The 14,209-nt window shown below is 47.4% G+C and overlaps 1 protein-coding gene across 2 annotated transcripts in view; it reads right to left on the bottom strand.

The window, feature by feature from the left end:
* Nucleotides 1-10,566, bottom strand: part of stim1b (stromal interaction molecule 1b) — a 244,786-nt gene extending 234,220 nt beyond the window's left edge. For both annotated transcript variants that reach the window (XM_068032988.1, XM_068032987.1), the window contains exon 1: nucleotides 10,267-10,566. In XM_068032988.1, coding sequence (XP_067889089.1) covers nucleotides 10,267-10,357 — 91 coding nt within the window. In that variant the 5' untranslated portion in view covers nucleotides 10,358-10,566. The remainder of the gene's footprint in view (nucleotides 1-10,266) is intronic.
* Between the last annotated feature and the right edge of the window lie 3,643 nt (nucleotides 10,567-14,209).

A 14,209-nucleotide genomic window follows, 5' to 3' on the forward strand; every position in this document is an offset into this window, starting at 1 on the left:
CTTCACTGAGGAAGATACAAGAAATCTCCCAGAATTAGTGATCCAAGGCATTAGGGGGAATGAGGAATTGAAGGAAATTAGTATTAGTAAGAAGGTTGTATTGGAGAAATTAATGGGGCTGAAGGCTGATAAGTCCCCAGGACCTGATATTCTACATCCCAGAGTGTTGTAAGAGGTAGCTATGGAGATAGTGGATGCATTGGTGATCATCTTCCAAAATTCTATAGATTCTGGAGCGGTTCCTGCAGATTGGAAGGTCGCAAATGTCACCCCACGATTTAAGAAGGGAGGGAGAGAGAGAGAAAACATGGAGTTACAGACCAGTTAGCCTCACATCAATCAATGGGAACATGCTAGAATCTATTTTAAAGGATGTGATCAATGGACATTTGGATAATAGTGATCTGATTGGGCATAGTCAACATGGATTTATGAATGGGAAATCATGTTTGACGAACCTGTTGGAGTCTTTTGAGGATGTTACTAACAGAATTGATAAAGGGGAGTCGGTAGACCTGGTAAACTTGGATTTTCAGAAGGCTTTTGATAAAGTCTCCCACAGGAGATTGGTTAGCAAAGTTAAAGCACATGGGATAGGAGGTAATATGGATTAAGGATTGGTTAACAGACAGAAAACAGAGAGTAGGAATAAACAGGTCATTCTCGCATTGGCAGGCTGTGACTAGTAGGGTACCACAGGGATCAGTGCTTGGGTCCCAGCTGTTCACAATATATATCAATGATTTGGATGTGGGGACCAAATATAGTATTCCCAAGTTTGCGGATGACACAAAACTAGGTGGGAATGTGTGTTGTGAGGAAGATGCAAAGAGGCTTCAAGGGGATTTGGACAGACTTAGTGAGTGGGAAAGAATGTGGCAGATGGAATATAATGTGGAAAAATGTGAGGTTAAACACTTTGATTGGAGGAATAGATGTGCAGAGTATTTCTTAAATGGTAAGAGATTAGAAAGTGTAGATGTACAAAGGGACCTCAGTGTCCTCATTAATAAATCACTGAAAGCTAACATGCAGGTGCAGCAAGCAATTAGGAAGGCTAATGGTAGGTTAGCCTTTATCGCAAGAGGATTTGAGTAGAGGAGTCGTGAAGTCTGGCTTCAATTGTATAGAACCTTGGTTAGACTGCACCTGGAGTACTGTATGCAGTTTTGGTCCCCTTACCTTAGGAAGGATATTATTGCCATAGAGGGAGTGCAACGAAGGTTCACCAGATTTGTTGCCGGGATGGCGGGACTGTCCTATGAAGAACTGAATGGCAGGGCAGGCTCGATGGGCTGAATGGCCTACTCCTGCTCCTATGTTCCTAACTGCTGCTGCCTCACCATGACTCCACTGTGTACACTAAGTGTAGCATGGCCTGTAACCGGTTCCGCATATGTACAGTACCAACCAAGCTGTACTATTTAAATACTCGAAACACTCAGCAGAACAGGCAGCATCTGTGGCGAGAGAAACATTTAATGTTTCAGGTTGTGCCTTTTCATCAGAACTGGAAAAAGTTGGAATTTTTTTTTTTACTTGTTCTTGGAGTGTGGGCATCACTGGCTATACCAGCATTTCTTTCCCATCCCTAATTGCCCTTGAGAAGGTAGTGGTGAGCTGCCTTCTTGAAGGTACACCCACAGTACTGTTTGGGAGGGAATTCCAGGATTGTGACCCAGTGACAGTGAAGGAACGGAGAAATAGTTCCAAGTCAGGATGGTGTGTGGCTTGGATAGGATCTTTCAGGTGGTGGAGGTTGTGGGTTTGTAAGGTACTGTTGAAGGAGCCTTGGTGAGTTGCTGCGGTGCATCTTGTAGATGGTACACACTGCTGCCACTGTCCATTGGTGGTGAAGGGAGTGAATGTTGAAGGTGGTGGATGGGGTGTCAATGAAGTGGGCTGCTTTGTTCTCAATGGTGTCGAGCTTCTTAGGTGTTGTCAGAGCTTCACATATGCAGGCAAGTGAAGACTATTCCGTCATACTCCTGACTTCTGTCTTGTAGATGGTGGACAGGCTTTGGGGAGTCAGGAGGTGAGTTACTCGGCACAGAGTTCCCAGCCTCTAGCCTGCTCTTGTAACAGGTTTTAAATAAGTGCAGAGGCAGGGAAAAGGGGAGGAAAGGACAAAAGGGAAGCCTATGACAGGGTGGGAGAGATTTAATGTCAAAAGGAATGATGGGGAAGGCATCTCCTTTTGCCTTGCACCTTCATTTCTTTTGCCATTTAATCCCTCCAGTCTTCCACCCCATCAAAGACCTTTCTTTCTGGTATTTGCTCCCCAGTTCTCTCCCCTGTTCTTGCTGCCTCTGCACTTGTTTAAAACCCGTTACATCTCTAACTTTTTCCAGTTCTCACGACAGGTCATCCATCCTAAACGTTAATTCTGTTTCTCGCTCCACAAACACTGCCAAATCTGCTCAGTATTCTCAGCATTTTGCTTTATTTCAGTTTTCCTTCTTTTTTTATTTAAATGCCCCCCATCAATGTTCCCTCCAAGGTCCGCATCCATGCAGCAACCTAAGATTCCACACAGGCCGAGCACAAGTCGGCCCCTTTAAGTTACCACTCATACATGACTGCACAAAAAAATTGAAAGGGGCCACATACTTAAATGAATAGGCAGCGCACAACAAAAAAAAATTTAGAGGGGAGGTTGCTCCCCATATGTCCAGCACCGTGCCGAGCTGTCTCAGATGCATGCTCCACAAACACCACCTCGACTTCCAGTCCCAACTACAGTCATAGGTCTATCAGTACTGGATCCCCATATATGTACAACACCCATAATGCAACACCAGTGTCCCGTAAATACAAGCACATACTGACCACAAGAACACACATCAATCTATGACACACAAATTAAACAGAGACCTTCCAACTCTCAAAACTACAGCTATGTAAGTCAGTGACCTGTGCTACTATACTGTCTGAGATCTATATAGCTGTATAGTGCCTTGGGAACCTTAGGGTATTACATGATCCCAGGTACACAGTTCCTGATTCTGGGGTATTGCATTATCCTCGGTATATACAGACTCCGGCCCTGGTCCGGAGGGACACGATGTTCAAATCTCTGGACAAGGGCGGGAAAAATGTACCCAACGTGGCCCTCATCCTGATGACCACCTTCGTGTGCGGCTGCATCAAGCTGTGTGTAGATCTCCAGTACGCAAACTCCAAGTGTCACTACGTGCTGAGGTTCTATCTGTCCCCGGTGTTGCGAAGGATGGGCTTGGCCACATTGCCGCGGAACGCTCCATGCAGTTGGGCCGTGCCGTACCACCTATCCTTCGTGGAGCAGTTTCTGCGGGAAAACACCTTTGACCACCGGTCCATCAGGCAGTGGTCTGCACGGAACGTCCTCAAGGCCCTACGGGAAAAGGAGACGGTGGATCCTGTCGGATGGTTCCCCAAGCAGACCGTCAAAGTCATTTGGCGGAATGCCTCATCACCAGAACTTTCAAACAAGCACCAAGACGTAGCTTGGCTGGTGGTGAGAAGGGCCCTCCCAGTCAGATCCTTCATGCACACCCGAAGTCTCGCCCCCTCCGCACAATACCCCCGCGGTGGCTGTGGTGGGGAAGAGACAGTCGCCCACCTCCTCCTGGAATGTGTCTTCGCAAAGCAGGTGTGGAAAGAGATGCAGTGGTTTTTGTCGAGGTTCATCCCAAGCAGCTCTGTAACACAGGAGTCTGTGCTCTACGGGCTGTTCCCAGGGACGCACACCGAGACAAACATCAACTGCTGCTGGAGGACTATCAATTCGGTGAAAGACGCCCTTTGGTCTGCCCGAAACTTGCTGGTCTTCCAGCGCAAAGAGTTGTCCACCACCGAATGTTGCAGACTGGCACATTCCAAGGTCCAGGACTACGTGCTGAGGGACGCACTAAAGCTTGGGGCAGCCGCAGCAAAGGCTCAATGGGGAAAGACCACAGTGTAAAACCCACCAAGCTGAACTGAGGGGCTGGATCCATGGGAAACCCCTCGAACTGTATCGTTGATATTTTCATTTGCTGTAAATGTAAAACTGTAATTGGCATGACAATAGTGAAATGGAAGGGTTGTGAAGAAACTCATGATAGTATAGAAGGAAACTGATCTCCCTTGCAATGTTTGTATTTTTTGGTGCTGTTTGAAACTGTTTGGCAATGTAATTTTTGCAGATTTTTATGAATAAAGTATATTTTGGAAATTAAAAAAAAAGACTCCGGCCCTGGGGTATTGCACTGTCACACCCATATACATTTTTTATTCATCTGCTGCGATATAGTTCCAAGTCAGGATTTTGTTTGGCTTGAAGGGAAACTTGCAGGTGGTGGTGTTCCCATGCATCTGCTGCCCTTGTCCTTTTAGGTGGTAGAGTTTGTGGATTTGGAAGGTGCTGTCGAAGGAGCCTTGCCACTGTGTGTTGGCGGTGGAGGGAGTGAATGTTGAGGGTGGTGGATGGGGCGCCAGTCAAGAAGGCTGCTTTGCCCTGGATGGGGTCAAGCTTCTTGAGTGCTATTGGAGCTGCACCCATCCAGGCAAGTGTAGAGTATTCCATCACACTCCTGACTTGTGCCTTGTTGATGGTGGACAGGCATTGGGCAGACAGGAGGTGAGTTACTCGCTGCAGAATTCCCAGCCTCTGACCTGCTCTTGTAGCCACAGTATTTACATGGCTGCTCCAGTTCAGTTTCTGGTCAATGGTAACCCCCAGGATGTTGATAGTGGGCGATTCAGCGATGGTAATGCCATTGAACGTCAAGGGAAGATGGTTAGATTCTCTCTTGTGTGACATGGTCATTGCCTGGCCCTTCTGCAGCACAAAGGTTACTTGCCACTTATTAGCCCAAGCCTGGATGTTTTGCAGGTCCTGCTGTATATGGACATGGGCTGCTTCAGTATCTGAGGAGTCGTGAATGGTGCTGAACATTGTGCAATCATCAGTCAACATCCCCACTTCTGACCTGATGATTGAAGGAAGGTCATTGATGAAGCAGCTGAATATGGTTGGGTCTGGGACACTACCCTGAGGATCTCCTGCAGTGATGTCCTGGAACTGAGATGATTGACCTCCAACAACCACAACCAACTTCCTTTGCACTAGGTATGACTCCAACCAGCAGAAAGTTTTCCCCCTGACTCCCATTGACTCCAATTTTGCTAGGGCTCCTTGATGCCATACTCAGTCAAATGCTGCCCTGATGTCAAGGGCAATCGCTCTCACCTCACTTCTGGAGTTCAGCTCTTCTGTCCATGTTTGGACCAAGGCTGTAATGAGGTCAGGAGCTGAGTGGCCCTGGCGGAACCCAAACTGAGCACCAGTGAGCAGGTTATTGCTGAGCAAGTGCCACTGATAGTACTGTCAACAACATTTTCCATTACTTTACTGATGATCAAGAGTAGACTGATAGGGCAGTAATTGGCCAGGTTGGATTATCCTGCTTTTTGTGCACAGGACATACCTGGGCAATTTTGCACATTGCCGGGTTGTTGCCAGTGTTATAGCTGTACTGGAACAACTTGACTCGGGGCATGGGTGGGTCTGGAGCAGAGGTCTTCAGTAATATTGCCGGAATGTTGTCAGGATCCATAGTCTTTGCAGTATCCAGTGCCTTCAGCCATTTCTTGATATCACGTGGAGTGAACCGGATTGGCTGAAGACTGGCAGCTATGATGCTGAAGACCTCAGGAGGAGGTCGAAATGGATTATTCACTCGGCACTTCTGGCTGAAGATGGATGCAAATGCCCAGTTAAGTGCAATACCGCAGGGTCAGTGTCTGTATACACCCGGGATAGTGCAATACCCCAGGGTTGGAGTCAGTATATACCCGGGACAGTGCAACACCCCAGGGTCAGGGTCTGTATATACCCAGATAGTGCAATACCCCAGGGTCAGGGTCTGTATATACCCAGGACAGTGCAATACCACAGGGTCAGGGTCTGTATATACCCAGGACAGTGCAATACCACAGGGTCAGGGTCTGTATATACCCAGGACAGTGCAATACCACAGGGTCAGGGTCTGTATATACCCAGGACAGTGCAATACCACAGGGTCAGGGTCTGTATATACCCAGGACAGTGCAATACCACAGGGTCAGGGTCTGTATATACCCAGGACAGTGCAATACCACAGGATCAGGGTTTGTATATACCCAGGACAGTGCAATACCACAGGGTCAGGGTCTGTATATACCCAGGACAGTGCAATACCACAGGATCAGGGTTTGTATATACCCAGGACAGTGCAATACCACAGGATCAGGGTTTGTATATACCCAGGACAGTGCAATACCACAGGATCAGGGTTTGTATATACCCAGGACAGTGCAATACCACAGGATCAGGGTTTGTATATACCCAGGACAGTGCAATACCACAGGGTCAGGGTTTGTATATACCCAGGACAGTGCAATACCACAGGGTCAGGGTCTGTATATACCCAGGACAGTGCAATACCACAGGGTCAGGGTCTGTATATACCCAGGACAGTGCAATACCACAGGGTCAGGGTTTGTATATACCCAGGACAGTGCAATACCACAGGATCAGGGTCTGTATATACCCAGGACAGTGCAATACCCCAGGGTCAGGGTCTGTATATACCCAGGACAGTGCAATACCCCAGGGTCAGGGTCTGTATATACCCAGGACAGTGCAATACCCCAGGGTCAGGGTCTGTATATACCCAGGACAGTGCAATACCACAGGGTCAGGGTCTGTATATACCCAGGACAGTGCAATACCACAGGGTCAGGGTTTGTATATACCCAGGACAGTGCAATACCACAGGATCAGGGTCTGTATATACCCAGGACAGTGCAATACCCCAGGGTCAGGGTCTGTATATACCCAGGACAGTGCAATACCCCAGGGTCAGGGTCTGTATATACCCAGGACAGTGCAATACCCCAGGGTCAGGGTCTGTATATACCCAGGACAGTGCAATACCACAGGGTCAGGGTCTGTATATACCCAGGACAGTGCAATACCCCAGGGTCAGGGTTTGTATATACCCAGGACAGTGCAATACCACAGGGTCAGGGTCTGTATATACCCAGGACAGTGCAATACCACAGGGTCAGGGTTTGTATATACCCAGGACAGTGCAATACCACAGGGTCAGGGTCTGTATGTACCCAGGACAGTGCAATACCCCAGGGTCAGGGTCTGTATATACCCAGGACAGTGCAATACCCCAGGGTCAGGGTCTGTATATACCCAGGACAGTGCAATACCACAGGGTCAGGGTCTGTATATACCCAGGACAGTGCAATACCACAGGGTCAGGGTTTGTATATACCCAGGACAGTGCAATACCACAGGGTCAGGGTCTGTATATACCCAGGACAGTGCAATACCACAGGGTCAGGGTTTGTATATACCCAGGACAGTGCAATACCACAGGATCAGGGTTTGTATATACCCAGGACAGTGCAATACCACAGGGTCAGGGTTTGTATATACCCAGGACAGTGCAATACCACAGGGTCAGGGTCTGTATATACCCAGGACAGTGCAATACCACAGGGTCAGGGTCTGTATATACCCAGGACAGTGCAATACCACAGGATCAGGGTCTGTATATACCCAGGACAGTGCAATACCACAGGGTCAGGGTCTGTATATACCCAGGACAGTGCAATACCACAGGGTCAGGGTCTGTATTTACCCAGGACAGTGCAATACCCCAGGGTCAGGGTTTGTATATACCCAGGACAGTGCAATACCACAGGGTCAGGGTTTGTATATACCCAGGACAGTGCAATACCACAGGGTCAGGGTTTGTATATACCCAGGACAGTGCAATACCACAGGGTCAGGGTCTGTATATACACAGGACAGTGCAATACCACAGGATCAGGGTCTGTATATACCCAGGACAGTGCAATACCCCAGGGTCAGGGTTTGTATATACCCAGGACAGTGCAATACCACAGGATCAGGGTTTGTATATACCCAGGACAGTGCAATACCACAGGATCAGGGTTTGTATATACCCAGGACAGTGCAATACCACAGGATCAGGGTTTGTATATACCCAGGACAGTGCAATACCACAGGATCAGGGTTTGTATATACCCAGGACAGTGCAATACCACAGGGTCAGGGTCTGTATATACCCAGGACAGTGCAATACCACAGGATCAGGGTTTGTATATACCCAGGACAGTGCAATACCACAGGGTCAGGGTTTGTATATACCCAGGACAGTGCAATACCCCAGGGTCAGTGTTTGTATATACCCAGGACAGTGCAATACCACAGGATCAGGGTTTGTATATACCCAGGACAGTGCAATACCACAGGATCAGGGTTTGTATATACCCAGGACAGTGCAATACCACAGGATCAGGGTTTGTATATACCCAGGACAGTGCAATACCACAGGGTCAGGGTCTGTATATTCCCAGGACAGTGTAATACCCCAGGATCAGGGTTTGTATATACCCAGGACAGTGCAATACCCCAGGATCAGGGTTTGTATATACCCAGGACAGTGCAATACCCCAGGATCAGGGTTTGTATATACCCAGGACAGTGCAATACCACAGGGTCAGGGTTTGTATATACCCAGGACAGTGCAATACCACGGGATCAGGGTTTGTATATACCCAGGACAGTGCAATACCACAGGGTCAGGGTTTGTATATACCCAGGACAGTGCAATACCCCAGGGTCAGTGTTTGTATATACCCAGGACAGTGCAATACCCCAGGGTCAGTGTTTGTATATACCCAGGACAGTGCAATACCACAGGGTCAGGGTTTGTATATACCCAGGACAGTGCAATACCACAGGATCAGGGTTTGTATATACCCAGGACAGTGCAATACCACAGGATCAGGGTTTGTATATACCCAGGACAGTGCAATACCACAGGATCAGGGTTTGTATATACCCAGGACAGTGCAATACCACAGGGTCAGGGTCTGTATATACCCAGGACAGTGCAATACCACAGGATCAAGGTTTGTATATACCCAGGACAGTGCAATACCACAGGGTCAGGGTTTGTATATACCCAGGACAGTGCAATACCCCAGGGTCAGTGTTTGTATATACCCAGGACAGTGCAATACCACAGGATCAGGGTTTGTATATACCCAGGACAGTGCAATACCACAGGATCAGGGTTTGTATATACCCAGGACAGTGCAATACCACAGGATCAGGGTTTGTATATACCCAGGACAGTGCAATACCACAGGGTCAGGGTCTGTATATTCCCAGGACAGTGTAATACCCCAGGATCAGGGTTTGTATATACCCAGGACAGTGCAATACCCCAGGATCAGGGTTTGTATATACCCAGGACAGTGCAATACCCCAGGATCAGGGTTTGTATATACCCAGGACAGTGCAATACCACAGGGTCAGGGTTTGTATATACCCAGGACAGTGCAATACCACAGGATCAGGGTTTGTATATACCCAGGACAGTGCAATACCACAGGATCAGGGTTTGTATATACCCAGGACAGTGCAATACCCCAGGGTCAGTGTTTGTATATACCCAGGACAGTGCAATACCCCAGGGTCAGTGTTTGTATATACCCAGGACAGTGCAATACCCCAGGGTCAGTGTTTGTATATACCCAGGACAGAGCAATACCACAGGATCAGGGTTTGTATATACCCAGGACAGTGCAATACCCCAGGGTCAGGGTTTGTATATACCCAGGACAGTGCAATACCCCAGGGTCAGTGTTTGTATATACCCAGGACAGAGCAATACCACAGGGTCAGGGTTTGTATATACCCAGGACAGTGCAATACCCCAGGGTCAGTGTTTGTATATACCCAGGACAGAGCAATACCACAGGGTCAGGGTTTGTATATACCCAGGACAGTGCAATACCCCAGGGTCAGTGTTTGTATATACCCAGGACAGAGCAATACCACAGGGTCAGGGTTTGTATATACCCAGGACAGTGCAATACCCCAGGGTCAGTGTTTGTATATACCCAGGACAGAGCAATACCACAGGGTCAGGGTTTGTATATACCCAGGACAGTGCAATACCCCAGGGTCAGTGTTTGTATATACCCAGGACAGAGCAATACCACAGGGTCAGGGTTTGTATATACCCAGGACAGTGCAATACCCCAGGGTCAGTGTTTGTATATACCCAGGACAGAGCAATACCACAGGGTCAGGGTTTGTATATACCCAGGACAGTGCAATACCACAGGATCAGGGTTTGTATACCTGGGTATATACAGACCCTGGCCGGTGCTCCCTCTCTCTCCACCACCCCCTCCGCAGGCCCTCACCTGCCACGGCCGCCTCCTCCAGTGTGGCCCCGCTCCGCCTCAGGAGCGCTGCGCACAGCAGCCAGGCCAGCAGCGCTGCGCCCGCCTCCATCCTGTGCTGCCTGGGCTCAGGCTCGGGCTCCGGGACCGGGCTCCCTTCGCTGCCGCTAGCTCCGGCTGGAACTCCGGTTTGTTCTGCTGGATCGGCTGGGTGCCTGCAGTGCGGACCGGTGTCCGGGCTCTCGGTACCGATCACTCCCTCAGGCCGTGGCGCTCGAGCTGCTCCTGCTGGCCCCGCCCCCTTCCCGACCTGACTCTCCCGGCCGGCCTCCGCCTACTACGCCTGCGCAGAAAGCACCCCCCACCCCTCCAGATGGCTGTCGACTGCGCATGTTCTGCTGCGCGCGGGGCGTTGCTGCTCTGTGACAAATGGAATACGCAGGACCGCCATCTTTGATACAGGCAAGAAATAAGAACCAGCCCAGGTCATTGAACCAAGCAGAGCTGGCGATCACTTGGTCTTTCCGTCTGTGCTGACTCTTTAAAACAGCGCTCCAATTTACTCCCATACCCCAACTTTATTTCCCCCACTCTCCAAGCGGTCCATAGCTTTTATTGATCTATATTGATCACCAACGCATGACACAACTTTAAAGTGTTGTGAACTGTGCAAAGGCGAGTAACAAATTTCTAGAAGAGATAGGCTAGTGAAATGAGTGAACAAGTGTATTTGGGGAGGTTAAACAAAGAAAAGGAATACACAATTACTGGGAGAATACGGAGATATAGAGGAAGTGAGGGACTGTCCACAGCTCCCTGAAGGTAGCAGGACAGGTGATTAAGGTATGGAATCCTTTCCTTTATTAACAAGGGTATAGAACATACAGTTCCAGCACTCAGACAGACTGGAATAATAGAGCAGTGAGGGGCAAGAGTTCCTAGAGTACATTCAGGAAAATTTTCTGCAGCAGTATGTTTCTAAGCCAACGAGAAAGGAGGCAACGCCGGATCTGGCTCTTAGGTAGGCTAAGTGGATCAAATGGCAGTAGGAGAAAATTTAGGGAACTGAGATCATTGTATCTGAAGGTTTAGGCTGACTATGGAAAAGGACACAGAACAATCCAGAGTAAGAATAATTAACTGGGGGAAAACCAACTTCAATGGGGTAAGAGCAGATCTGGGACGAATAAATTGAAGTCAAACAATTAACAGATAGAACAGTAGCTAAACAATGGGCTACCTCCAAAGAGATAGTAGAGTTTGGGCAGAGTCAGGGTATGTTCTCTCAAAAGGGGCAAGGTAAGGTAAACAAATCCAGAGCTCCCTGGACAAGAGGTAGATAAAGAAGAAAAAGTGTGCTTATGACAGATTTCAGGTAGGAAATACAATTGTGAACCAGGCTAAATATAGAAAGTTGAGAGTTGAAGTGAAAAATCAAATAAGAGAAGCAAAGAGAGCATGAAGAGACTGGCAGCTAAAAAGGTGGTAAAAGGAGGAGTGGGGCCAATTAGGGACCAAAAAGGAGATTTGCACATGGAGGCAGAGGGCCTAGCTGAGGTATTAAATGAATACTTTGCATCTGTATTTACTAAAGAAGATGCAACCCAGAGAATGGTGAAAGAGGAAATTGTTCAGACACTAGAAGGGTATAAAATTGACCAGGAGGAAGTAGTAGATAAGCTGTCTGCACTTAAAGTGGATAAGGCACCAGGATCAGATTAGATGCATCCAAAGATAGAGGGAAGTTCAAGTGGAAGTTACTGAGCCACTGGCCATAATTTTTCAGTCTTCCTTAGACTCGGGGGTCGTGGTGCCAGAGGACTGGAGAATTGCAAATGTTACACCGTTGTTCAAAGGGTGTAAAGTTAAGTCCAGCAATTACAATTAATTAACTGTTTAAAAATAAGGGGTCACCCATTTAAGACAGAGATGAGGAGAATTTTTTTTTTTTCCCAGAGGGTCATTAGTCTTTGGAATTCTCTTCCTCAAAAGGCCATGGAAGCAGAGTCTTTGAATATTTTTAAAACGGAGGTAGATTCTTGATAAGCAAGGGGGTGGAAGGTTATCGGGGGTAGTTGGAAATGTGGAGCAACCAGTTCGACCATGAACTTATTGAATGGCAGAGCAGGCTCGAAGTGCCAAGCGGCCTACTCCTGCTCCTAATTCATATGTTTGTATGTACGTACAGGCCAGTCAGTTTAACATTGGTGGTGGGGAAACCTCTAGAAATAATGCAGGACAAAAGTCACAGTCATATGGACAAATGCAGGTTAAAGAAAGCCAGCATGGATTTCTTAAGGGAAAAATTTTGTTTAACTTATGCTGGAGATTTTTAAAGAGGTAACAGAGGGTTGATGACAATACAGTTGATGTGGTGTACATGGACATCCAAAAGGCATTTGGTATAGTGCTGCACAACAGACTTCTGAGCAAAGTTATACCTCATGGAATAAATAGGGCAGCAGCAACATGGAAACAGTCATGGTTAATGGATGTTTATCAGGCTGGAGGAAGGTTTGTAGTAGAGTTCCCCAGGAGTCTGTGTTGGGACCCTTGCTTCTCCCAATATATATTAATGACTTAGACCTTGGTGTATAAGGCACAATTTCAAAGTTTGCGGATGATACGAAACTTGGAAGCAGTGAACTGTGAGGAGGCTAGTGTAGAACTTCAAAAGGACAGAGACAAGTTGGTGAAATGGGCAGACAGGTGGCAGATGAAGCTCAATGCAGAGAAATGTGAAGTGATTCATCTTGGTAGGAAGAACATGGAGAGACAATATAGAATAAAGGACACAATTCTAAAGGGGGTGCAAGAGCAGAGGGACCTGGGTGTATATGTGCAGAAGTCATTGAAGGTGGTAGGACAGGTTGAGAGCAGTTAATAAAGCATACAGTATCCTGGGCTTTATTAAGAGGGACAGAGTGTACAAAAGCAAGGTGGTTATGTTGGACACTAGTTCAGCCTCAGCTGGAGTATTGCATCCAGTTCTGGGCACTGTACTTTGGGAAAGATGTGAAGGTGCTAGAGAGATCGCAGAAAAGATTCATGAGAATAGTTCCAGGGATGAGGAACTTCAGTTATGAAGATAGATTGGAGAAGTTCAGACTGTTTTCCTTGAAGAGGAGGCTGAGGTGTGATTTGATAGAGGTATTCAAAATCATGAGGGGTCTGAACAGAGTAGATAGAGAGAAACTGTTCCCTCTCTTGAAAGGATCAAGAACGAGAAGACGCAGATTTAAAGTAATTGGTAAAAGCAAAAGCAACATGAGAAAATTTTTCACACAGCAAGTGGTTAAGATCAGGAATGCACTACCTGAAAGTGTGGTGGGGGCAGGTTCAACGGAAGCATTCAAAAGGGAATTAGACTGTTAAATGAAAAGGAAGAATGAATGCGCAGGGTTACAGGGAGAAGGCAAGGGAGTGACACTAGGTGAAATGCTCATTAGGAGAGCTGGTGCAGGCACGATGGCCCAAATAGCCTCCTTCTGCACTGTAATAATTCTGTGATTCTGTCTAAATCATTAGTTAGGCCACAATTTGAGTAGTGTGCACTTCTGGTCACTCATTACAGAAAGGATGTAATTGCACTAGAGGGTTAACAGAGATTTGAGAATGTTGCCAGGACTGGAAAAATGCAGCTATTAGGAGATATTGCATAGGCTGGGGTTGTTCTCGTTACAGAGGCTGAGGGGAGATTTGATTATGTACAAAATTGTGAGGGGCCTGGATAGAGTGGATGGAAAGGGCCTATTTACCTTAGCAGAGATCAGTGACTAGGGGGCAAAGATTTAAAGTGATTGGTAGAAAGATTCAAGGGGAGATTAAGAAAAGTTTTTTCACCTAGAGGGTTTTAGGGGTCTGGAACTCACTGCCTGAAAGGGTAATTGAGGCAGAAACCCTCAACTCATTTAAAAGGTATTTGGATATGCTCAAGTGCTGTAACCTGCAGCGCCACTGACCA

The sequence above is a fragment of the Heterodontus francisci genome, chromosome 6, assembly GCF_036365525.1.
Source record: "Heterodontus francisci isolate sHetFra1 chromosome 6, sHetFra1.hap1, whole genome shotgun sequence".
Classification (NCBI taxonomy): domain Eukaryota; kingdom Metazoa; phylum Chordata; class Chondrichthyes; order Heterodontiformes; family Heterodontidae; genus Heterodontus; species Heterodontus francisci.